This window comes from Cervus elaphus, chromosome 14 (assembly GCF_910594005.1).
Source record: "Cervus elaphus chromosome 14, mCerEla1.1, whole genome shotgun sequence".
In the NCBI taxonomy this organism is placed as follows: Eukaryota; Metazoa; Chordata; class Mammalia; order Artiodactyla; family Cervidae; genus Cervus; species Cervus elaphus.
Window position 1 is genome coordinate 69,722,777 of NC_057828.1, and position 24,450 is coordinate 69,747,226.

The following is a 24,450-nucleotide window of genomic DNA, read 5'->3' on the forward strand; positions in this document are numbered from 1 at the left end:
GGGACGGCAAACGCGCGGCGGGAGATGGGATAGAGGGGGGGTACCCGGGGGTCTCACCTCCTGCTCTATAGCCGGCTCTCTCCCGCGAGGCGCTGGGAAGCATGAGGCATGCAGCATTCACAATTTTTTTTTTTTTTTTTTTTGAAAAAGACGGACTTGAAGCTTTTACAAACAACACGCCATTGTACTCACTTCTTATTCAGAGACGGGCTGCGCGCTCCGAGCTGCACAGGCAGGCATTTTTCCCCCGGCTTTGTTTTACAAGGTGGGGAGAGCCAGGGCTGGACGCGGGGAGGGAGGAGGGGAGCGTGAGAAGACACGGAATCGCGGGAAGGAGGGGACACCCGCGGGCCGGGCAGAGGGCGAGGCCGAGGCCAAGTTGGGCTGGGGCGCCGCCGCCCCCGCGCGCGCCTGCGGCCGGGCCCGGGTCACCCGGAGAGCGCGGGCGACCCGGGTCCCGCGCCGGCCCGCAGCCGCCGCCGCCGCCGCGCGCTCCGCCCCGGGCTGCGCGCTGGCCCGGCCCCGGCGCGGCGCGGCGCGGGGGCGGTGGGTGCTGCCCGAGCGGCCGTGCGCCCCGGCGTCTTTGTGCGCGAGCCTCGCTCAGCCCCGCTTCGCATGTCTTTGTGCGTCTCCCCGGCAGAGCCCTCGGCGCCCCGGGGGCGAAGTGGGGGGTGGCACGGTCTGGGCGCGCCGGGCGCCCTCCAGCTCGCGGCTCGGCCGGCCGCCGCCGCTCTCCCTTCCAGGCTCGCTCCTTTCCCTCCTTTCGGAACTCCCTCCCCCTGGGCTCCCCGCCCCCCCTTCCCCGTCCGTCTCACCGCCTGGGCTCGCCGCTCGGCAAGCCCTGCGAGCCCAGCCCTCGCCTCGTCTCCCCTGGCTCTTCCGAGGCCCCCCTCAATCCGCGTCCCCGCCTGCGGGCACGGCCCTCGGGTTCACCTGCTGCCTCTCCTCCTCTCGAACCCGTGCGCTAACCCTGCCCCCGCTCTCTACATCCTCACTCACGCTCTCGGGTACACCCGGCTCCAACCTGTCTCCTTCCAGGTCGGGTTGGAAGGTGTGGGGCCGAGCTTTGGGGAGCGGGGTTCTGGACTCCAGCACGTGGGCATGCTCCCCTCCCTCCCCGACCAGGGCTGTACAGAAACGTACCCCCTGAGTCCCCTGAAGCTGGGGCAGTAATAAGGACGCTGATTTCTTCTAGCCCGCGCCTGGGGAAGGGTTATCAAGCCCCAGCGCCCTCCACCCCCCGTCTTCCAGGGTGCTGGACCTGGGCAACTAGCTTCTGTCCGCACAACGTTGATCGAATGGGGAAGGCACCGGGAGCCAGGGTGAAGACATTCAGGGAGGCAAAGGAAATGTAAGAAAAATCCATTTGGTTCTCAGGGCAAGACCTCTTTGGCTGGGCACAGAGGTTGCGAAGGTGGTCGGTGGGGACCCCCGGACCTCAGTCTGAACTCGGTGCTCCGCGCGCACCTCCGCACCCGGATCCCAGCTTGGCAGGTACCTCCCAGACTGGCAGACCGCCGCGCTGGGGCCGCTGGATCCCTGGCGATTGTGGGGCGGGAACCGAACCCGCACGAGAGCGGGCAGAAAGTGGGCAGACGCCCGGCTGCAGCTGTGATGGGCGAGCCTTCTCGCCTCACACAGGATGTAACGGAACTTCTGCCGGTTTGTAAACTCTTTCCTCCCTCCCACTTGCGCAGCGGGAATCCCCTTCTGACCTCCACCCTCCCACCTCCAGCGCTGTGAGAGAGTTTATCTTCCAGAACCGCTGCTTGGTCAGATCGGAGCATCTCCCCAGGGACCAGGAGAATTTCCTCGCGTAAAGCTATAGACGTGAAGGTGGGACGGTAAAACGGAAGGGCTCTGGATTGTAAAAAGAACGCTGTATGCGAGGCTGTGGCCGTCAACGATTTGAAATGCCAAATTACTTTTTAAATTCCAGAATAGACTCAGCCGGCTGTCTCCTTCTTTCTCCTATTAAAAATATTTCCCTTATTAGGAATTCCTTCCTGCTGGAATTGAAACGGTGTTCTCGACTTCTGCTTTCAATAATAAAATAATCGGATGTCCTTTGTGAAATGTGAATCTGATCCTCTCACTCGCCGACTTAAAACCCTTTCAGACTCTCTAGGTCCCATGTAAGAAGCTTCCTGGTCTGGCTTCTCTTTCTCATTCCTGGCCTCTGTACATACGGTCACCTTCCCTCACACACCTTCCCCAGTCCTCTCCCCAACTTTACATGACTAAGATCCTGCATCAGTATGGTTCTCCAGAGAAACAGGACAAATAAGATGTGTGTGTGAATTTTATTTTGGCTCAGACAACTACGGGGGCTGCCAGGTCTTTCTGAAATCTCTAGAATAATTCTGGAAAATCAGGCAAGAGTTGACGCTTCGGTCTTGAATTTCCTCTTTTCTGGGAAACCTTAGCTGCACCCTACTCACATCATCAAGGGTGATCTTTCCTTAAAGTCTACTGATTGTAGATGTTAACCATATCTACAAAATACCTCCACAGCAATGCCCAGGCAAGTATTTGATGAAATAGCTGGGTGATATAGCCTAGCCAGGGGGCTTCTCTGGTAGCTCAGTCTGTAAAGAATCCACCTGCAATGCAGGAGACTGCCTGCAAAATGCAGGACACCCAGCTTCCATCTCTGGGTGGGAAAGGTCCCCTGGAGGAGGAAATGGCAGCTCACTCCAGCATTGTTGCCTGGAGAATCCCATGGATAGAAGAGCCTGGCAGTCCATGAGGTCCCAAGAGTCAGACATGATTTAGCAACTAAACCACCCCCACCATAGCCTAGCCAAGTTGACTAACCATCATAGGTGTTATTCTCCAGATCACCCAGTTGTTGAAGTTTCTCCTGAAACCTAGTCTGGTGTCTCACACATGCTTTTGTCTGTGCCCTTGTCACATTGTGTTGCTTCTTTAACCAGACCGTAAGCTCAGTTCAAAAAGCTCAGTTCCTTAACCAGACTGTAAGTCATTGGAAGGACTAGTGCTGAAACTCCAGTACTTTGATCACCTTATGTGAAGAACTGACTCATTGGAAAAGACCCTGATGCTGGGAAAGATTGCAGGTGGGAGGAGACGGGGATGACAGAGGATGAGATGGTTGGATGGCATCACCGACTGGATGGACATGAGTTTGAGTAAGCTCCAGGAGTTGGTGATGGACAGGGAAGCCTGGCATGCTGCAGTCTATGGGGTCACAAAGAGTCTGACACGACTGAGCAACTGAACTGACTGACTGAAGTTCAGTTAGCATATAAACCATGGCTCTGTGTTCCCCAAAGTATCAACAGTAACCAGTGGCTACAGATAAATAGGTGTTTGATAAACATATGAATGAAAGTGTGATTGCAGACATCATTTACCTGACCTCCTTCTAGGTTTTTGGAATTAGGTATCTTACATTTATAGAAAATGAAATGAATTCACTTCAGAATCATTTTCTACCCTGTTATAGGCTTCTTGTTCTCCTAGTAAAATGACCCCCCAAACACTTTGCATAGCCTTTTTTTTTTTTTAACTTTTCCCCTTTTAGTTAACGACTTGATGGTTCTTTTCTGTTGCATTTGGGTCTTTTACAAATTTAGCCACACCTTGCCAAGCACTAGTCCTCTGTCCAGTTGGCTAACACTTACTAAAGTGGGAGATTAACTCATAGTTTAAATCCCCCTATGGGGACTTCCCTGGTGGTCCAGTGGTTAAGAATCCACCTTGCAATGCAAGAGAAGCAGTTCAATCCCTGCTGAGGGAACTAAGATCCCACAGGCTGCGGAGCAACAAAGCCCATGTACTGCACTGCGGCTTCTGAGCCCATGCACTCTGGGGCCGTGGACTACAGCTAGAGAGTCCATGTGCCGTAACGAAAGATGCTGGATAATGTAGTGAAGATCCCGCCTGCTCAGCCAAGACCAGATGATGCCAAATAAGTAAGTGAATAAATAAATATTTTTTAAAATAATAATAAAAATAAATAAATTCGCCTGTGTAGTGCCCTCCTACTCATGGTATGTAAGACTCATCACCAGTCACAAATGCTGATTGGCCATTTTCCCTTCTCTCAACTCATGTGCTGCAGTAGTCTTTCATGTTCCCCTTGCATATCCTCATATCAGACACACACACACAGACACTTACACACAGACACACAGACACACACACATATATATAGGGCTGGGGGTAGGGGGCCACAGATTTACCTTACAGAGATATTAAACTAAGATTTTAAAAAGAAACAAAATTTCAAACTGTGACATTAGCAGGAATCACTCCAACAAGCTAGCTTCACCTCAATAATAATTCAAAAAAACAAGAAACTTGTCTCCACACTGACTCCAGCCCCACTTTCCACTGCAACCCCACACCGTCCCCCAGTTAAAGCCTCCTACCCCTTTAACAGCCTTCTTGTGCTTACTCACCATGTTTGAGGTAAAAGGGAAAAAAGGGGAATAGACTAGTTTATGTATCATTGCAACTTGAGAAAGAAGGAAATGAGATGGTTTATCCTGTTTAATTTTATGTCTGTACTTCAGCGCATATAAATCCCATCAAAGGTGTCTTAGAAAGCCTAGACGGACTCTATTTCTTTCATGCTCCGAGACCCAGGCTACTCAACACCTGGTAACTGTTTTACTGGACGGGAAACCCTGAAATACGTAATAAAAAGACTCTGCACCCCCAAATTCCATACTCCCCTCATTCCAGCGCTTTCAGGCTTTCTGTTGTGCTCCAACTAGCAGCAAGAAATCTACACTACTTCACTTTCATGTTTAATTTTCTTTTTGACCTTGCCCTACTCAAAGATAAAACAAAAACAAAACAGTGTATGCCACTGACTTTTCCATAGTTCCATTCAGACCTGGAATTTTGTAATCAAAGTCACTTCTGTAAGTATCCTAACTCTTCCACTTCTGAACAATGTGAATTTGAGGGAATCCTTCTCTCTCTCTGACCATCAGTTCCCTCATCCACAAAATAAGGATACTACACTGAACTTGCAAGAGATTGTTCTAAGAACTAAACACATATATATGTTTAACATTGCAGGTCCTCAAAAAGAATTTTGTTCTATCCTGTGCTTGACCTAACCCAATGAACCAGTGGGCTCCCGGCCGAACAAGACCACCAGCAAATCCCAACTCTATAATAAATCTCGTCATCTATTTAATCCTCTGGAGAACACAGTTGCACAGGGCTTAGATGAGGGAAATGCATCACATTTATCAAATATCTACTGAGTACCTACGAGGAACCAAACAGAAGTTCTGTGGTTATAGCAAGGCTACTGCCTTCATTACCTTATGGTCTAGAAAGGGAAGGTGCTAAATAAACCTAAAATGAAAATTCTGATAAGTGTGATAAATAGAAGGTACAGAGTACAGTGAGAGTACCTAATGTTGGACGGTCCAGGAAGCCCTGTGAAACGTGACATCACAACTGGGGCCTGAAGATGAGCAAGGGCAGAGAGGGGGAGACATAATGAAAGGAAAGACCCTCCTCAGCAGGAGGTAGAGCTGTGGCTCTTCCGTGTGGCAGGAAGAAGCTTGGAGAATGTGGGGAGCTCAGAGAGGAGGACTAGTGGTAAGACAGTGGTCAAGCTAAAGAGGCAGGCAGAAACCAGGTCATAACGCCTTGGATTTTAGTTACTGGGACTTTGATGAATTTTCATATAACTTCATCAGGTGGCATTTGAAAGAAATCACTGGTTGCTACACAGGGAATAGACAGAAGATGGACAAAAATGGAAATGTATTCAGGGAGTTAGATGCTCTTGCTTAGTCCAGGTGAGAACTTCATGGTGACTTAGATGGGAGTGGAAGAGAGGATAAGAGAGGTGGCGTCAGTAGATCAACTGGACTCTATGATCCCCTGCATGCGGGGAGGAAATGCTGGGGAAGAGGGTGGCCATTATCCAAGAGGTTCTAGTTCATGCAAACTCATAGGAGTCAACACATATAGGCAGTACTTCCATGAAATGCCTGCCTGATACGCTCCCTCCAGGGCCACCTACCTTCCCTGCTAACGGCTGTTATGTTTCTCGTGGGACCCACCCCTGACTGCAGGTGTTGAGTGTGTCCTGGGCCTCAATAACACAGTCATGATTCCTTGGTCTTTCGGTTGGTTCAGGAACAGGCCTGTGGCCCACTCAGTCAATGGAACCTATGCCAGGAATTCCGAGGAAAGAGACTTTCCTCCTATACCTCTGACCTTGAACCTGAAGGTTTTGGAGACTATTATGCCAGCAAGAGAAGAGAAGCTACCTAAGAATGTAGCCAGTAAAGAGCAGATAGAACCAAAATGACCAGGTCTTGTGACAACGTTTGATCACTTCCCTGAATCAAACTACACCATAAGCCACACATATTTTCTCTTTGTATAAGCCAGTTGGTCTTGAGATTCCTGATACCAGAAAATCCTAATCAAGACAATATAAAGCAAGGAACTGGAGGAAGAGAGAAATAATTTACCTATATGTGGATGTCTAAGTTGACCCCCAGTGATTCCTGCCTGCTGGTATTCATGCCTTGCATTAAACCCACCCCCCTCAAATGTGGGCTACCAATGAACAAAATGCAATGTAAGCAATGGGATGTCTCTTCCCAGGTTAGGTTATAAAAAGACTGTGACTTCCCTCCTGTGTGTGCCCTCTTACCCTTGGGTAAGGGTCTTGGATCTTTCCCTCTGGTGGCAGCCAGCTTCCATGTCGTAAGGGAGAGGAGAAGCCCGTGTAAACCTGGAGGTGGTCTCCTATGCTCTTCTAGTGGCCGTGGGAGTGAGCTTGGAGGCCGATCCCTCTCCCTTCGACTCAGGAGATCACTATAGTCATAGGTAACACCTTGAGCACAGCCTCATGAGAGACCCTGAACTACACCCACCCAAGTAAGTTCCTTCCAAATTCTTAAGCCTCCAAAACTGTGAGATCACCTAGAGGAAAACATAAGCAGAACACTCTTTGACATAAACTGCAGCAGTACTTTTTTTTTTGGCGGGGGGGTGGGGGGGGGAATCCATCTCCTAGAGTAATGGAAATGAAAACAAAAATAAATAAATGATACCTAATTAAACTTAAAAGCATTTGTATAATGAAAGAAACCATAAATAAAATGAGCAGACAACCTACAGAATGGGAGAAAATATTTGCAAAATTAGAAGACCAACAAGGGATTAATTTCCAAAATACACAAACAGCACATATATGCATATGCATATTAATCTATATCAATATATAACTGGATTATTTTGCTCTATACCTGAAGCTAATACAACATTGTACATCAGTTACACTTCAATTGAAAACATTAAAAAAAACCAAACTATGAGATCATAAATGTTTCTTGTTTTCAGGTGGTAAGTTTTGGGATACTTCTCCATGCAGCAACAGATGGTAATACAACCTCTAAGAGTTAAATTCCAAGTAAGCTGTGAAGTATTAGTCAGACCTGAGTCGTGCAAGTTACTTTAAGGAGACAATTTCTCGAAAGCCAGCGTGAGGCTTCCGTGGTGGCTCAGTTGGTAAAGAATCCACCTGCCAACACAGGAGACACGAGTTCAATCCCTGATCCAGGAAGATCCCACATGCTAGGCGCAATTAAGCCCTTACACCGCAACTACTGAACCTGTGTCTAGAGGCCAGGGGCTGCAGCTATTGAAGCCTACCACTTCCCCCACCACCCCCAGAGCCCGTGTTCTGCAACGAGAAGCCAGCACCTCCCAGCTAGAGAGCCGCCCCTCTCACCACAGCTAGAGAAAAGCCTGTGCAGCAAGGAAGACCCAGCACAACCATAAATAAATTACAATTTTTAAAAAATGCCAAAATGTATTGATTTTGAAATATTCATAAACCTAAAATTCAAATATGTCGATCAGAAGGGAAGTTGGACATTATTAGGAGAAGAGCAAAGAAAGCAAAGAGGTAATATAGGCAGTGCCCATACGTGCATTGTCTCGAGCAGTAGGTCTCAGGCTGGAGTGAACATCAGAATCGCCTGGAGTGCTTCTAGAACACAGATTGCTGAGCATGGCCCCTGAGTTTCTGGTGCCTTTTGTGTGTGGGGGCCTGAGAATTGGCATGAAAATCCAGTTCCCAGGTGATGCCGATGCTGCTAGTTCAGAGAGCATGCTAAGACAATCCTGAAGGAAAAGCAGGATTTGGGTTCACTCTACTGGCGCTTACCATCACAGAGGAGGCTTCTGCAGTGGTAAGAAATTGGGCGAGGTGACAACTCGGGCCCTCCGCCCATGTTTGGCGAATCACGCCGGGCACTGGCACTTATCACCATTCACTCTCACTGTTAAGCACCTCTCTGTATCAGAAGCGGCTTCCCTGGTGGCTCAGCGGTAAAGAAATCTGTCTGCAATGCAGGAGACCAGGGTTCGATCCCTGGGTCAGGAAGATCCCCTGGAGGACAACAGCAACCCACTCCAGTATCCTTGCCTGGAGAATCCCATGAACAGAAGAGCCTTGCAGACTACAGTCCTTGGGGTCACAGAGGGCTGGGCATGACTGAAGTGTCTGAGCATGCATGCACATGTAACAGAAAGGCATTTTTCTAGTACTTGGGATACACTGCAGGAAAAAAGACACACCAAATCTTTCTAATCATGGAGTCAAAATAAGGAAAGAATCACACCAGTGAAACCATGTCTGTGTCTATCAGAAAAATATCATCAAGTTACTGAGGGAGTTTCAGTTTAAAGTACCTCACACTGAAAAATGAAAAAAAAAGTCATTTTTTCCATTAAACTTTGCAAAATTTGTCAAGAGGCTCATTTTGCAAAAATTAAAGTCACTCTAAAATATATAACACTCAGCAATATCTTTTTTAATGGCTTATATATTTGCTCATATATATAAATAAACACATATACATAAAAATATGAAGAATGATAAGATTTTAAAATGTAAACAAGAATCTCTCTTATAATGGCAATTCTTAGTCCCATGTGATTTCTTTTAAGTTTTGAAAATTTATGCAAGTCAAAACACCCAACTTTTGTTATAAAATCAGTTCTTTAAACAGTAAGTACATTTAAGTGTTACTTATAAAAATACATTAACGTTCATATATAACTTTGCTGGAAAGAAAATAAGGTCTTGATTAAGGGTGTTGTAAAGAAATCCTTATCATAATGGTACTCTGTTATAAGATTAAATTCCAAAAACATTAGAATTTACTTAGTGTACAAAGAGGAAATTCTACTCCAAATTTTCTTCCTCTTTTCAAAGCTGAGTATCATAAACTATCACTAGGAAATGAACATTTCACTGATATGTATCTAGACTAACAATGGATTCATTTTAAAATAATTTTTAGTCTGCCAACATTAGGCAAACTAATTATATCAAATGTGGTGCTTTTTATTAAAATCAGCCATAAATTCAGAGAGAACTAAACTTAAATTTTTTTCTTGATGGCTTTCATTTCCTAATGAGTTTTCAGCACATCCAGTACTTTATTTAAAATTTGTATTGGTTGTGAAAATTTGCCAATCTAGCATTTTGTCTTCACCTGAGAGCACAGATTTTGACAACAGTGAAGAGGAAATCAATTTTTGTGTGTGAAGAACAAATCAATTCGATTTCTCTTCTAAAATTAAGTCACAAGATATAAAGGCAATAGAAAAGCAAATAGAGACTGTGAGGTTTGAACTCTCTTAAAGATATTTGTTAATGTGTTCAATAACTAGAGATCTTAATGTCACCATTAAGTGAAAGTCACTCAGTTGTGTCCGACTTTTTGCAACCCCATGACTATACAACCCATGGAATTCTCCAGGCCAGAATACTGGAGTGGGTAGCCTTTCCCTTCTCCAGGGGATCTTCCCACCCAGGGATTGAACCCAGGTCTCCCATGTTGCAGATGGATTCTTTACCAGCGAACCACAAGGGAAGCCCAAGAATCCTGGAATGGGTAGCCTATCCCTTCTCCAGCGGATCTTCCCAGCCCAGGGCTAGAACCCAGGTCTCCCACATTGCAGGCAGATTCTTTACCAGCTGAGCTACAAGGGAAGCCCAGGGTCACCATACACACGTAGAATCTAACTTACCCTCGTATGTTTCTGTGTCTATGATTAAATGAACACATACAAGTCTTGCTCAAGGCCTTCTACTAAGTTTATGGAAGAATTGAGATTAAAAACGTATGTATCACCCAAGGCATGTTAGTTCTAAAAGAAAGACAAGAAGAAAGCAGCTTTTTCTTGAATTTTTAAAAATGTTAAGATGACTGTGCGATCTCTCCAAATTCTACAAAGTGAACAAGGCAAGAAGACTGTCACCCCCACCGCCACCCGTTCCCAGGACCTTCACCAGTGGCCTCATCTCCACTAACCTCTGATCCATCCTCCACGGTGTGGCCAGAGGAAGCTTTTAGAGATAAATTCCAGTTAAGTTGAAGCCCTGAAGCATACACTAACCTCCCATTGCCTTCACCATAGAGACTAATCATCTAGAGGCATTCTCAGGGCCTTGAAAGTCTTTACCCTGTGAATAATCATAGTAACAACGAGAACAGGACTCATAATAAGAGGTAACATCTAATGGAGCATGTGTGCTGGCCATTCTTTTAAGACCGTTTCATTTACTTCTTCGTTTAATCCTCCTAAAAACCAATGAGATAAGTACTGTTATTATCCTCAGAGAAGTTAAAATAACTTCCCCAATGTAACATAGCTGATTAGTCAATATACCTACTATATAGGCCAGTCTCACTAGCTTTTCCTCTTGCTTGAGTATCCCCTATTCCTTCTTTCCTTAGGGTCTTCACACATACCAGTCCTTCTAGCCTAGACTGTGCCTATTTCCCTTACTACTAGGAACTAACTTACACTATTTCTTCAGGCTTCAGCTAAGACGTGTGTGTGTGTGTGTGTGTGTGCTCAGTTGTGTCCAACTCTGTGACCCACTAGGCTCCTCTGTTTATGGGATTTTCCTTCCTCAAAAAAGGCCCCATAACCTTTTAACTAGATCAACCCATCACTCCAACAGATACACTCTCGTAACATTCTGGACTCTCCCCTCATTATTGTGGTTATAATTGTTATTTAACTACTTCTTCAAATTATTTAATCACTGCCCTATATTAGCTTCTTAGAGCTGCCAGGACAATGCATCAAAAACTTGGGTGGCTAACAACACCAGACACTTTTATCTCAGCTTCTGGAGTCAGAAACCAAGCTGACAGCACTAGGGGAGAATCCTTCCTTACTGCTTCTAGCTTCTGGTATTTGCCATCAATCCTTGGTATTCCTTGGCATTCCTTGGCTTGTATATGCATCACTCCAGTCCCATGGTCATATTCTCCTTGCATGTCTTCACATTGTTTTCCCTGTTTGTGTCTAGCTCTGTGTCCCAGTTTCTCTTTTTTTTAAAGGATGCCTGTCATACTAGATCAGGGCACAACTAATGACCTCCTGTTGTTGATGTTGTTTAGTTGCTAAGTCCTGTTTGACTCTTTGCGACCCCATGACCTGTAATTCCCCAGGCTCTTCTGTCCATGGGATTATTCAGGCCAGAATATTGGAGTGGGTTGCCACTTCCTTCTCCAGGGGATCTCCCTAATCCAGGGATCTAACATGTGTCTCCTGTGTCTCCTGCATTGGAAAGCAGATCCTTTACTGCTGAGCAACCAGGGAAGTCCATTTTTCACTTAATTACCTCAGTAAAGACCCCTTTTCCCAGTAAGGTCACATTTTCAGGTACTGGGGCTAGGACTTCAATATACCTTTATGGAGGGACACAATTCAACCCATAACATTGTGTGTGAGACTAAAACAAGTTCCAACAGAGAAGGGATCTTACCATCTTGTTCCTAAGCACAATATCTTACATATAATAAGCACAAAAATAAATACTCCTTAAATGAATGAAAGTGCATTATTATTGAGATATTATTGAAAGAATCCTGCAGTTAATTAGGACTCATAATGGCAATGCATACAGCATCTGGCAGGAACACATATGCATAAAGTGGGTCTAGTGAACCAGTGAACTGGAGGAGATATTCTAGTCATATTTAGTCGATTACTGCCATGAAAGAACATGCATACAGTGTGTTAAACCTTCCAGTTTTCCAAGAGAAGTCAGATATCCAGGTTGTCTTAAAAGAAATCTTTCAATTTCAAATTGTTATTGTTGTTGTTCAGTTGCTAAATCACGTGTCGCATCTGACTCTTTGTGATGCCATGGACTGCAGCACGCCAGGTTCCCTTGTCATTCAGTATTTCCTAGAGTTTGCTCAGATTCATGTCCATTGAGTCATTGATGCTATCTAACCATCTAATCTTCTACTGCCCTCTTCTCCTTCTGCCCTCAATCTTTCCCAGCATCAGGGTCTTTTCCAATGAGTCAGTTCTTCCCATCAGGAGGCCAGGGTATTGGAGTTTCAGCTTCAGCATCAGTCCTTCCAAAGAATATTCAGGACTGATTTGCTTTAGAATTGATTCATCTGATCTCCTTGCAGTCCAAGGGACTCTCAAAAGTCTTCCCCAGCACCACAGTTCAAAAGCATCAATTCTTTAGCACTCAACCTTCTTTATGGTCCAACTCTCACATCCATACATGACTACTAGAAAAACCATAGCTTTGACTATACACACCTTCATCGGCAAAGTGATGTCTCTACTTTTTAATACACTGTCTAGATTTGTCATAGCTTTCCTTCCCAGGGGAAAGTGTCTTTTAATTTCATGGTTACAGTCGCCATCTGCAGTGATTTTGGAGCCCAAGAAAATAAAATCTTCCACTTTTTCCCTTTCTATTTGCCATGAAGTGATGGGACCAGATGCCATGATCTTAGTTTGTTTAATGTTGAATTTTAAGCCAGCTTTTTTACTCTCCTCTTTCACCCTCATCAAGAGGCTCTTTAGTTCCTCTTTACTCTCCGCCATTAGAATGCATCATTTGCATATCTGAGGTTATTGTTATTTCTCCCAGCAATCTTGATTCCAGCTTGTGATTCATCCAGCCATGGCATTTCGCATAATGTGCTCCTCATTTAAGTTAAGTAAACAAGGTGACAATATACAGCCTTGTCATACTACTTTCCCAGTTTTGAACCAGTCAGTTGTTCCACATCTGGGGCCACTAAATCAATTTTCAAAAATAAACAATGATAATGGCAAATAAAACATATCTGTAGGCTGCAAATGGTCCTGAGGCTCTCTGATTTCAGCCTCTGGGTTCAGGTAACATCAGATGATGCCCTGTGAGGTCACATCTGTAGTAAAATGTAATGATTCTATTTTCTAGGCTATGGTAAGTGTTCAAACATCTCACTTCAATTGTAGTCACGTGGGGCTGGCATGAGGCTAAGGCAAGTGAGACGGTACTCGCCTGGGGCAAAATTTAAATGGGCATCAAAACACAGACAAATAATATTTGAATACAGTATTTAAAAATCAATATTAGTGTGAAAAATCCATGGTGAACAAAAAGCTTGCAGTTTTAAATAAAGAGGATCCAAACTTGCACGTGCACAGGCTGGCCTCACTAGCCTCACCTTAGTCCTGGCCCTGTTCTCCTGTTTCACTGATGTTTACCCTCCTCCCTTAGATCACATATGGGAACTCTCTTTTATTGCTCAAGTTTCCCTTTCCTGGAGCTCCAGGTATGGTGTGTATTACAGAGGAAGCAACTATCACTCACTCAAAGTACTGTGTTCAAGCATGCATGGCACTGCACATATGATGAAATAACTTAACACTTCCAGTGGCATCTCAAGTTTATCTCCCTCCTTGGAAAGAATGCCTCTTGAGCGCTGTTGTTTCTTCTCCCCTGAGATGTTGCAACTCATTTCTGATAACTGCCTTAACCATAATTTTCTCCCAAGTTTCAGCTTAATACCTGCTTACTTCTGCCACACTGCTAGATGCTTCAGATGGAGATCTGTCTCTAGCCCTGCTACAGCTTGCCAAGTGGAGTCCAACAGATGCTGGTTCGTTACCAAGGAATGCTCTTATGGTGGTTCAGCTTTCAGCTTAGAAATCACATCTGAAATGTTTTAAAGCTAGACATTATAGTGAACATTGTGACCTTTCCTAAGCAGCCACTCACCATATAGACCTTCTCATCCATCATCACAGCAGACTCCTCCATGAGATAATTAATGTGCACAATTAGGTAATAACTGAGGGCAAAATGTTAATTCAGGGTTGTCACAATCTCTAGAAAGCTTTTCTCAAAGCTTAAGAGCCATAAGACATGTCAACCTCACACAAGGACTAACATAGCCAGTTATGCAAATATATTTGTGTGCTTAGTCGCTTCAGTCATGTCCAACTCTGTGACCCTATGGACCATGGCCTGCCAGGCTCCTCTGTCCACGTGATTCTCCAGGCAAGAATATTGGAGTGGGTTGCCATTTCCTTCTCCAAATCTGTTTATGAATTGGCAAATCTATTTATGAATCGTCAAAACACTCATTGGGAAAACAGAACTAGCACAGACACTTCAATACTGCATAATTCCTGTAACTATAATTTGAATAAGAACAAGATATAATGAAGTCCCAAGTTCCTGTGAAATCTGGGTCTTCAGATATTAGAAAACAAAAAATATAGTTAGACAATTTGATCAGGACAGCTACCTGATCATATATCTTGACTATCCTGTTCTGTGAAATCTTCCTTGTTCTTCAGTTCAGTTCAGTAGCTCAGTTGTATCTGACTCTTAGTGACCCCATGAATTGCAGCACACCAGGCCTCCCTGTCCATCACCAACTCCCAGAGTTCACCCAAACCCATGTCCATCGAGTCGGTGATGCCATCCAGCCATCTCATCCTCTGTCGTCCCCTTCTCCTCCTGCCCCCAATCCCTCCCAGCATCAGGGTCTTTTCCAATGAGTCAGCTCTTCACATGAGGTGGCCAAAGTACTGGAGTTTCAGCTTCAACATCAGTTCTTCCAATGAACACCCAGGACTGATCTCCTTTAGGATGGACTGGTTGGATCTCCTTGCAGTCCAAGGGACTCTCAAGAGTCTTCTCCAATACCACAGTTCAAAAGCATCAATTCTTCAGCATTCAGCTTTCTTTATAGTCCAACTCTCACATCCATACATGACTACTGGAAAAACCATAGCCTTGGCTAGACGGACCTTTGTTGGCAAAGTAATGTCTCTGCTTTTTAATATGCTGTCTAGGTTGGTCATAACTTTCCTTCCAAGGAGTAAGCATCTTTTAATTTCATGGCTTAACCTCTGATAAATTTGATCACAATTGTCTATGGATCCTGCTATAAATTCATAGCATCTTTTACTCTTATGTGTATATTTGTCTCCATGTTGTGCTTTCTACACTAGACTAAGGCTCTCTGAAGACAAGTGTCTTATCTGAATTTTTTTAAATTTCTTATAACACATAGTATATGCAATTTTTTTTAATTGGTGTAAATAAAAGACCACTACTATCCCAACACACAAAATCAACAGCTCTTATGACTTTCAAAGAGGATTTCACGGTAACTGTGACATTTATCATCAGAAAGCATTTTTCACATCAAGGTATTTTTAGCACATTGAAAGTCATTCACTGTATTTCTCTCATGCTCTTTAATATCTCATATAATTCTGTCTTCACATAAGATTAACATGAAGGTCAGTGTAGTTCACTGGTGAAAATTGTCAGCTGCCCAGATTCAAGTCCTGTCTCAGCTACTTATTATTACCAGTGCCTTAATTCCTCATCTGTGAGATGGGGGTGAAAAGTAATCAACCTCAACCTGTTAATTAGACCTAAAAGAGTCAATTCTTGATAAGTATTCAGAACAGTACCCTAAGCAGAGTAAGAACTCAGTAAACAACGGTCACTATTAATAGTGTTACTCGCACTGATAGCCCTAAACCCTGGAGAGAGGGAAAGATGATGGATCTGAGGTAGGTGAAAACATAAAGATCATTAATCTTCTGGGGCTTGGCCAGCAATCACCTGGAAACTGGCTTTTAGGAACCAAATGAACAACTGGGATTCAGGAAGGAAAATACAGCTGCAAAAGATGGAGTCAAATTCTAGCCTTTCTGTTCTAGAATGAAGAGACTCTGCAACTCAGATGACTTCTTCCTAGAACAGGAAGCCTTGCCCATTCCACCTGATGGCAGAGAAGTCCTTACAAGGATGTAGCCAACAAAGGTGGATGAGTGAGAGCCTGTTGGGTTAGGAAGAGGGACCGTAGAGGGGTTCACAAGGCTATACTGGGAGCCCAGAAACAGACCTAAAGCTCTCTTCTCATCATTATAGATGGGATGTTGCCACTTTCTTTACCATGCACATACTCAGATCTCCCTTTGGCTATGGCCCCAACATTTTGAACTGTTGCTCTCTGAAGTGAAAGTGAAAGTCACTCAGTCGTGTCCGATTCTTTGCGACCCCATGGACAATACCGTCCATGGAATTCTCCAGGCCACAATACTAGAGTGGTTAGCCTTTCCCTTCTCCAGGGTATCTTTCCAACCCAGGGATTGAACCCTGGTTTCCCTCAATGCAGGCGGATTCTTTACCGGCTGAGCCACAACTGGCCTTTAAATTGTGTTGACTTTACTTTCTATCTCCTTAGCAACTATGAATGCTTTCAACATTTCTGGGTTTGCTTGATTCGTCCCCCTTCATTGTTATCAATGTTGTCTTCTGGACACAGATAAAACTCTTCCACAAACAGGACTTTGGTTCAGGTAAAATTTTTAGAACCCCAAGTTGTTGGTTGCTAAGGGGACCAATGTATGCAAATAACATACACAGTAGGGTTCCAGGAATGGAGTTTTCTGTTGAGCCAACAGGTGTAATGTGTATTTACTCCTGTGAGTCAGATACTGTACCTGTTCCCTCTTTGCCGATTTATCAGGGATCTCTTCTATTCTTCTCACCTTGGTATCACGTTATGCTCATTTTAATTAAAATTGAGATGTCAAATATTTACTGTTTTATTTTTAACAAGTTTTGATGAAAATCTGTTGGCCACCAAGCACAGCCATGAGAAGAATAAATGGCATTTTTTTCTACCCCAACAGTAGAATGCTATTTTGTGGTAGCTTTTCTTTGGACAAAAGTTGGGTATAAAAAAAATTTACTGTTTTGCATTAATATTTTCTCAAGAAGGGGAACCAGTAGTGCATTTTTCAGATTCCAAAATGTCTTGTCAACCTTCTTGGTAATTAACTGTAGTGTTTCTTTTGCCTGAAGTGATGTAACTTCACTGTACTGAAGTGATCACTCACTGCCTGAAGTGATGTTACAAATTTGTCATTTGTAACATCTTCATATGTGACATTACATTTTTCACATACTATATCCACATATTTCTGGAAATATAGATTTTAAATCTATGTATGTTTCCTGCTACCCTTGACCCTGAATTCTGAGTTCAGAGTTAAGTACTCTTTTACTATGGTCCGATAACATATAGTAGGCATTCAATAAAAATTTATCATTGCTATTGTCTATTGTTATTGAACCATTGCTATTGTTTATACATAAATAGTACATATATACTTAAAGCTCTAGGGGTTGGGAGATAAAAATATGAAGACCAGACAACACTCTCTGGAAAGATTTATCTTGCCATGAAGACATTTTCATGAACAAAAATATGAATCATAAAGACAGAGTTAGAAGGTACCACAAAGGAAATCTGCTAAGGTACATAATGAATATTTATTAAATAAACTACATGGGAGTATATGCCAGTTATATTTGAGAACCTCTCTTTGAGAATACTTTGTTAGCAATCGATTTGAAATATTAAATATGAAAATGTTATTTTTAAAATTCAATTCATGATGATTTTTGTCATTAACTTGGTCTAGGTTTCATTAAGATTCAGCCAGTAAAGTCATCGTCTCAGAGTTAATCATTCCATGTAGAAACCATTATGTATAACATGATTGCGATGACCACGTATAACATGATTATGGGTATTTATTATGTCAAGGGTATCTCTTTCCCCCTTGACAGTGCATTCCTTAGGGTAGGGGCAGAGTCACCCTCATGTCACTCTCCCTAATACCTAATACACAGTAGATTCCCAATAAAGCCTTGTTAAATGAACTCCAATATTTTAGCAACCTCAGAAACTTTTTTGTTTATAAAAATTTTGCCAATTTTTAAGTAGCAAATATTACAAAATAACCTAAAAGAGTGTAAACCTGGCTTTTAAAAGTACTAACATTTTGCCGTATTTGCTTCAGATATATATTTTTCTCCTTTTTTGATTAAAAAAAAACATATTATAATCACAGTCCTGATTCACCTAGCCCACCCTGTTCCTTTCATCTGTCTCCTTCTTCCGAAATAACGGCCCTACTGGAGCTGGTGCTCATCCTTCTTGTGACTGTAAATGTGTTTTTCTCATGTGCCTACGTAGCCATAAAATATAAAGCATTTTAAAATTTACATAAATGGTACTGTATTAAATTAATTCTTTTCAACTGGCTTTTTTTTTCATTTAAAACTTACCTTGTCAAGATTTATCCATGTTGAGATATGCAGAGCTTTTTCAGAATGATATCTAATCAAATTTAGAGTAAAAATCTTTATCACTTGAAATCTAATATTTGCCTTAGGTTAGAAAAATGAAAGAAAGTCTTATGAATATGAAGCAAAGAGTTTCTTTCATGCCTTTTCACATTGTTAGACTACCTTGACCAGCCGTTTCTACTCACTGCTTTATCAAAGCAAAAAGTCCTGAGTTGAAAGCCAGGGATTAGAAATGATAGGCAAGGCATGCACTTTGCACGCTGACCCAAAGATCCACACCAAAAACCATCCAGCAGTCACCAAATTCACACCCAGCTTAGAGTACTGGCAAGAAAAGCAGGTGGGAGTTTCTCTTTTGAAATTTAAGAAGAGACATCTTTCTTTTCCTTTCCTCTCAGTTTTTCCTTCAAAGACATATGACTTAATAGTTAGACAGGCTATTAACTCAGAACATGGGTTGCTAATGTAAGTTGTCCACATTTCCCATCAAAGAAGATTGTAGTGTTTGTGAAAACAAAGCAGTAGCTTAGAAGAAGAGACTTGCTTGTTAATCACATGCACAATTTCCTAAAAACATTTTCCTAGACAAAGTCCTTTTTATCATTTGGCTCCTGGGTACCTGATTCTCATTTAATATGAAACTGAAACACTGAGTCATAATTTACTTCTAGTCAATAACCAGATGAGTAATGCTAAAGGAAAGAACTTTAGTTTTGAGAGCCTAAATGTTTCAATAAATGTACTTCATATATCTCAACTCACCGAATTAGATGCTTGAATTTCTTACTTTTCATTCTTTTTATTTTACCCTAAAAAATCTAGCTAAGACTAAGGGCCAATAAAAAGTCTTTTGGAAAAAAATTTAAAGAACACCTAAATTTCTCTGCAACTTCTGGTTCAAATCCAATCTTTGAAGACAGATAAAATAGGTGGCAGCTCCTGGCTTTGTAAGAGGATTTATCTGAGTGCATCTTCAAATTAGAGTACCTGTAAAAATCTTGTTCCATTTCAAAAGTTCTGTTTACAAAAAATCTAAAAAATAACTTGCTTAAAGCATTAGATAAATCTCTATAGGTAAGAATGCAAAGGCTTGATAATATAATGTCTAATCCCTCAATGTAAAATTAGTTTAAATAAGTAGTATATTGCATTACTTGCAAATTTGTAATCCTTTATTACCTTTCATTTCTAAAGTTTCCCCAAGTCAAATCATAACCTAATCTGTTTGATAAGACACAGCTAATGTTTAAACACTGCACCATAACCCTGCACAACCCACAAACACAAGAAATAAACAGGATGTATGGCTTCCCAGGTGGTGGAGTGGTAAAGAATCCGCCCTGCCAATGCAGGAGACACAAAGGACGTGGGTTCAGTCTCTGGATCAGGAAGATCCCCTGGAGAAGGAAATGCCGACCCACTCCAGTATTCTTGCCTGGATAACCCCATGGACAGAGGAGCTTGCCAGGCTACAATCCATGGGGTCACAGAAAGTCTGACACGACTAAGCATGCACACAGCCAGCAGTGGGAGGGAAGCAAGAGCAGAAAGAAGATAGACCTTTTCTTTGAAACTCCAAATAATTCAAGTATAAGTAATATAATTAGCAGAGATGGACTTCAGTCTGAGCTCTTGAATATTAAACAACCCTGCCTTCAGTGAAGCCTGGCCTTGATGTTTAAGAAAACCAGAGTGGCCTGTTTCTCAGCTCCCGGAAGGTCAGACTCAGCAGTAGTTTTGCCGGCTTCCTCCCTGACCCAGGTTCCAGCTATACCTAGAGCAAGCCATAACTTTCCCAGTTACCTGCATCCCTTTATGGAGGAACTCGGTGTCCAAGCAGTGAGGTCGTTAGAAAATAGTGAGCAAGCCCAAGCCTGTTGGAATCATCCAGGGAAATAAAAACTGTTCTAGACACTGGATTCTGCAGCCTCCTCACCAAGGTGATGCAGCCAAACACTGTTTCTAGGACTTGGGAAGTTTCTGAATTTCCTGAACTATATGAAATACAGTTATTTATTTTCTTTGGTTGGATCCATCTGTATTAAATACTTACAGACATAAGCTTTTAAAAATGCAGACTTGACACAATTTTGTCTCAATTATCAGGATAGTTCAGATATTTCAGATAAATGTGGTATTTTAACTTTAAAGTTTCATGTAGAATCCCGTTTCTCTAATTCTCTTTGCATGAGTACCTGTGAATCTATATAGCTTACTTAGATTACCAAAAAATGCTTAATTACCTGGTAGATAGATATTTAGATAGATAGATAACAATCCCTTTTTCTCAGTGATGTCACCCTCACATCATGTTTCTTTTCCTACTTTAGGACTGCTCAAGGGAACCGGTCCATAAAACCCCCAGACACATTCTATGGGGCCCCTTCCACTCTGCTCACTTTTAAGTCCTTACTTTTACAGAGCCAACCAGTATTAATTTTGTTTTCCCTTCAAAAATATTGTTCTATTTCTTTGTGTTCTTTCTCCATTTCTACACAGCACCAAATCCACCAGTTTCCTCAGTTCTGATATTCCAGTAGGGAAATGAAGGCTAGCATATCATGCATTATATGTGTTTCCTTTACTCTCTTCCCAGTCAAAAGAAATCTGTCTGCCTGCCATTCAGAGAATCTGGATTAAGAGATAACTAGCTAACATTGTATGTTATTTGATGATGTATACTTCTTTCAGATAACATAGGTGTGTATAAAGGAAGCTTTGCTCACAAAGTTTAGTGGTAAAAATGTCAGTCATTATGGCAAATTGATGAAAGAATTTAATCATCCGCAAAGATGATTTTTTAGAGTCTTACAGTGTTTAAAGTATATGGTGAGAATCACAGTTTCTAGGACTGGCCCAGATGCTTACTATAATTGTTCATGAAGAGAAGTCTCAGTAATCCCAACAAATCTGGACGAAATACAGAACAAATTAAACAAGAATCAGTGCTATTTTTCAGACAGTTTGAAGAAATGCTCCCTTCCCTCACTTGGCTCCCAGAATGCTGACAGCAGGCTTAAGTCAGTTCCCCAGGCCAAGGATTAGGTAATTCCTCTGTGGAGAAGTTGACAGGCCCAAGAAGAAAGGTCTGGAGCTCACTGTCTGCCTGATCCCTATAGGAAAGTCGCTACTCAGAAACTCACCACTCCAGAGGCACTTCCCACCACACACACACATTGCTGTTAGTTCTCATAAACACAAATGCACCACCAGGGATCATTGAACGAAAGAGGAAATCCTTTAATGCAAAAAAGAGCAAAACAACTTAAAGAAAAAAATCTCAGCACACTGAGACAATTCAGAGACCAAAAGGTAATTTCACAGAAACTATAAGTTTTATTCTGAGAGCTAAGAGAAGTAACTAGGTGAGATGACAGATGTGATGATTAGCTTGATTGTGGTAATCATTTCCAATACATACTTATACAAAATCATCATACGAGACTCTTTAAATAAATACAATTTTTATTTGTTGCTTATATCTCAGTAAAATAAACAGATAAACCTATATTTTTAGTGAAAATTCAATAAAATTAATTATTGATCAAAAAAAAAAAAAAACAATCCAAAAAATAACAGGAGGTTATAAAAAAGAAGTGATCCGGAAACAAAAAGAAATTCTTGGAAATCAAAATTTGGGTAGCCCTAATGAAAAATTGCAGAGAAGTTTGAGCAGATACATCTGAGGGTACTCCTTGGAAATTTACAAAAAATACAGAGAATAGAAAAGAGGAAAGAAAATATAAGATGGAGCATTAGTTCAGAGGTCCTAGTGTTAAAATAGTAGTAGTTTCAGAAAAAGAGATTTAGCAGAGAAAGTTGTCCGAAAAATAACAGAAAAATTTCCAGAACTGAAGACCAAAAGTCATCATACTGAAATATCTCACATAACATACAGCTCAATAAATGAAAAAAAAACTAGAAATTGCCAGAGCAATGGAGATAAAAAGAAGATCCATAACACTTCAAAAGAGAAGAAATAGGTCACTTACTACAAATCAGAATTTAGAATGATTTTGAATGTATAAACAGACTTCCCTGGTGGCTCAGCTGGTAAAGAAATCTGCCTGCAATGTGGAAAACCTGGGTTCAATCCCTGGGTTTAGAAGATCCCCTGAAGAAGGAAAAGGCTACCCACTCCAGTATTCAGGCCTGGAGAATTACGTGGACTGTATAGTCCATGGGGTCACAAAGAGTCAGACACTACTGAGTGACTTTCACTTCACTTGGACATATAAACCTTAACACCAGAATTTGAATAAAATTTAGCAAAAACTGCCATTTCAGAGTAAAAATGATGTCCAAATGAGAATTCTATACCTACTAAACTAATCCTTTGAATTTATTAATTGGTGGAAAATTGCTTTACACTTTTGTGTTGGTTTCTGCCATAAATTGCAAATTGGTCATAATTATATATATGTATATATCCCTTCCCTCCTGAGCCTCCCTATCAACCCCATCCCGTCCCTCTATGTCATCACAGAGTGCCAGGCTGAGCTCCTTGTGTTATTTGGCAACTTCCCTTTCACTATTTCCCACATGATAGTGTATACATATGTCAAGGCTACTTTCTCAGGGTGTCCCACTCTCACCCTCCCCCGCTGGGTCCACAAGTCTGTTCTCTACTAGGTTCATCAGTACCATTTTTTTATATTCCATATATGTGTGTTAATATACAATACTTGCTTATCTCTTAGAATACAGTTATTTTCAGACATGCAAATTCTCAAAATATTTACCTTATATGTTGACAAGAAATTCCAAATATTCAAAAACAATCAGGACAGAAGACCAACATCAATCAGAATGCACGTCTATCATTGACTATCTATGTCTATCTATGTGGGGCATAATGTGGATTCTGCCCAGTTTTTTGTGAGCTCTTTCTCAGCAATTGTGGGATAATATAGCGGTAAAGAATCCACCTACCAGTGCAGGAGACATAAGAGACGAAGGTTCAATCCCTGGGTCAGGAAGATCCCCTGGAGGAGGGCATGGCAACCCACTCCAGCATTCTTGCCTGGAGAATCCCATGGACAGAGGAGCCTGGTGGGCTACAGTCCACAGGGTCGCAAAGAGTCGGACACAACAAAAGCAACTTAGCACACAAGCTCCAAAAAAGCCAAGAAACAGAATAAGAAATTGGAAGACATACAATACAGAATATAGAAATGAGGCAAAAGCAATTCACAGAAAGATGGTAAAGGGAAGCCCAGGACTTCAGAGATCAGACAGCCTTAAGGAGCAGATTGTCTGATTAAAAGAGGATGTAAGGAAGGCTGGAAGGATGTCTGCAAGTAAAAAATGAACTTGACAGATTTCCTCATAGGTGATACGGTGAGAAAAGATTTATATTTCTGTCAGAGACTTGAGGAACAATACAATGATACGTACATGGGAAAGAGCAAATTAAAAAAATAAGGCGATTATTAATTTCAGAGGAAAGACAAGTAATACTAAAAAGGAAATACAGTCACACTTCACTGTGTGGGTCACAGTGAATAATATTTTTAAATATTAATAATGTAAACATGAATATTGACAACCAATAATTGTGGTCTAACACCCTTGTACCTGTTTGCTTCCTAACCCAATATGTGCATTTAGTCAACAAATCCCACAAATTCTAACTCGTGAGTAGTTTACACCCTTTATTCTCCAGCCCATGATTTATAGTGCCAAGTCTTACCTGGAGGTGGGTGACCTCAGCTGAGCGGTCAACCCAGGGTCCTACCAGGATCAAGTCTAGGTGCAGAGACTGAAACGTGGGTGGGCGTGGGTGACTGAAAACTCACTAAGCCAAAACAAAATCAAAATCAAACCAAGGAGAGTAATCAAGACAAAGGAAAGAAATTATCCAAAGAATGATGTAATGAAAGCACATTGGTCAAAAACAGACTCAGAAGCAAGTTTCTGCCACCCATTTGCTTTGTGACTGTCTTGTTCCTTTTTTTTCCCCTATAAAGTGGAGATAA

General features: G+C 42.1%; 1 protein-coding gene and 1 long non-coding RNA gene across 6 annotated transcripts in view; one reads left to right on the forward strand and one right to left on the reverse strand.

Annotated features, from left to right (window-relative positions):
* KCNK2 (potassium two pore domain channel subfamily K member 2) overlaps positions 1-24,450 on the reverse strand; it is a 208,097-nt gene that overhangs the window by 122,883 nt on the left and 60,764 nt on the right. For 2 of the 5 annotated variants that reach the window (XM_043924203.1, XM_043924202.1), the window contains exon 1: positions 1,499-1,787. The exons of 1 other annotated variant lie outside the window; for it this stretch is intronic. In XM_043924203.1, the coding sequence (XP_043780138.1) occupies positions 1,499-1,787 (289 nt within the window). Of the gene's footprint in view, positions 1-57; positions 804-1,498; positions 1,788-24,450 lie in introns of those variants that run through there. 2 more of the 5 variants (XM_043924207.1, XM_043924205.1) reach the window with 2 other exon arrangements.
* On the forward strand, positions 152-1,821 carry LOC122708096. The gene is made up of 3 exons (XR_006345003.1): positions 152-265; positions 1,252-1,351; positions 1,698-1,821. It is a non-coding gene; the product is annotated as an uncharacterized LOC122708096 (long non-coding RNA).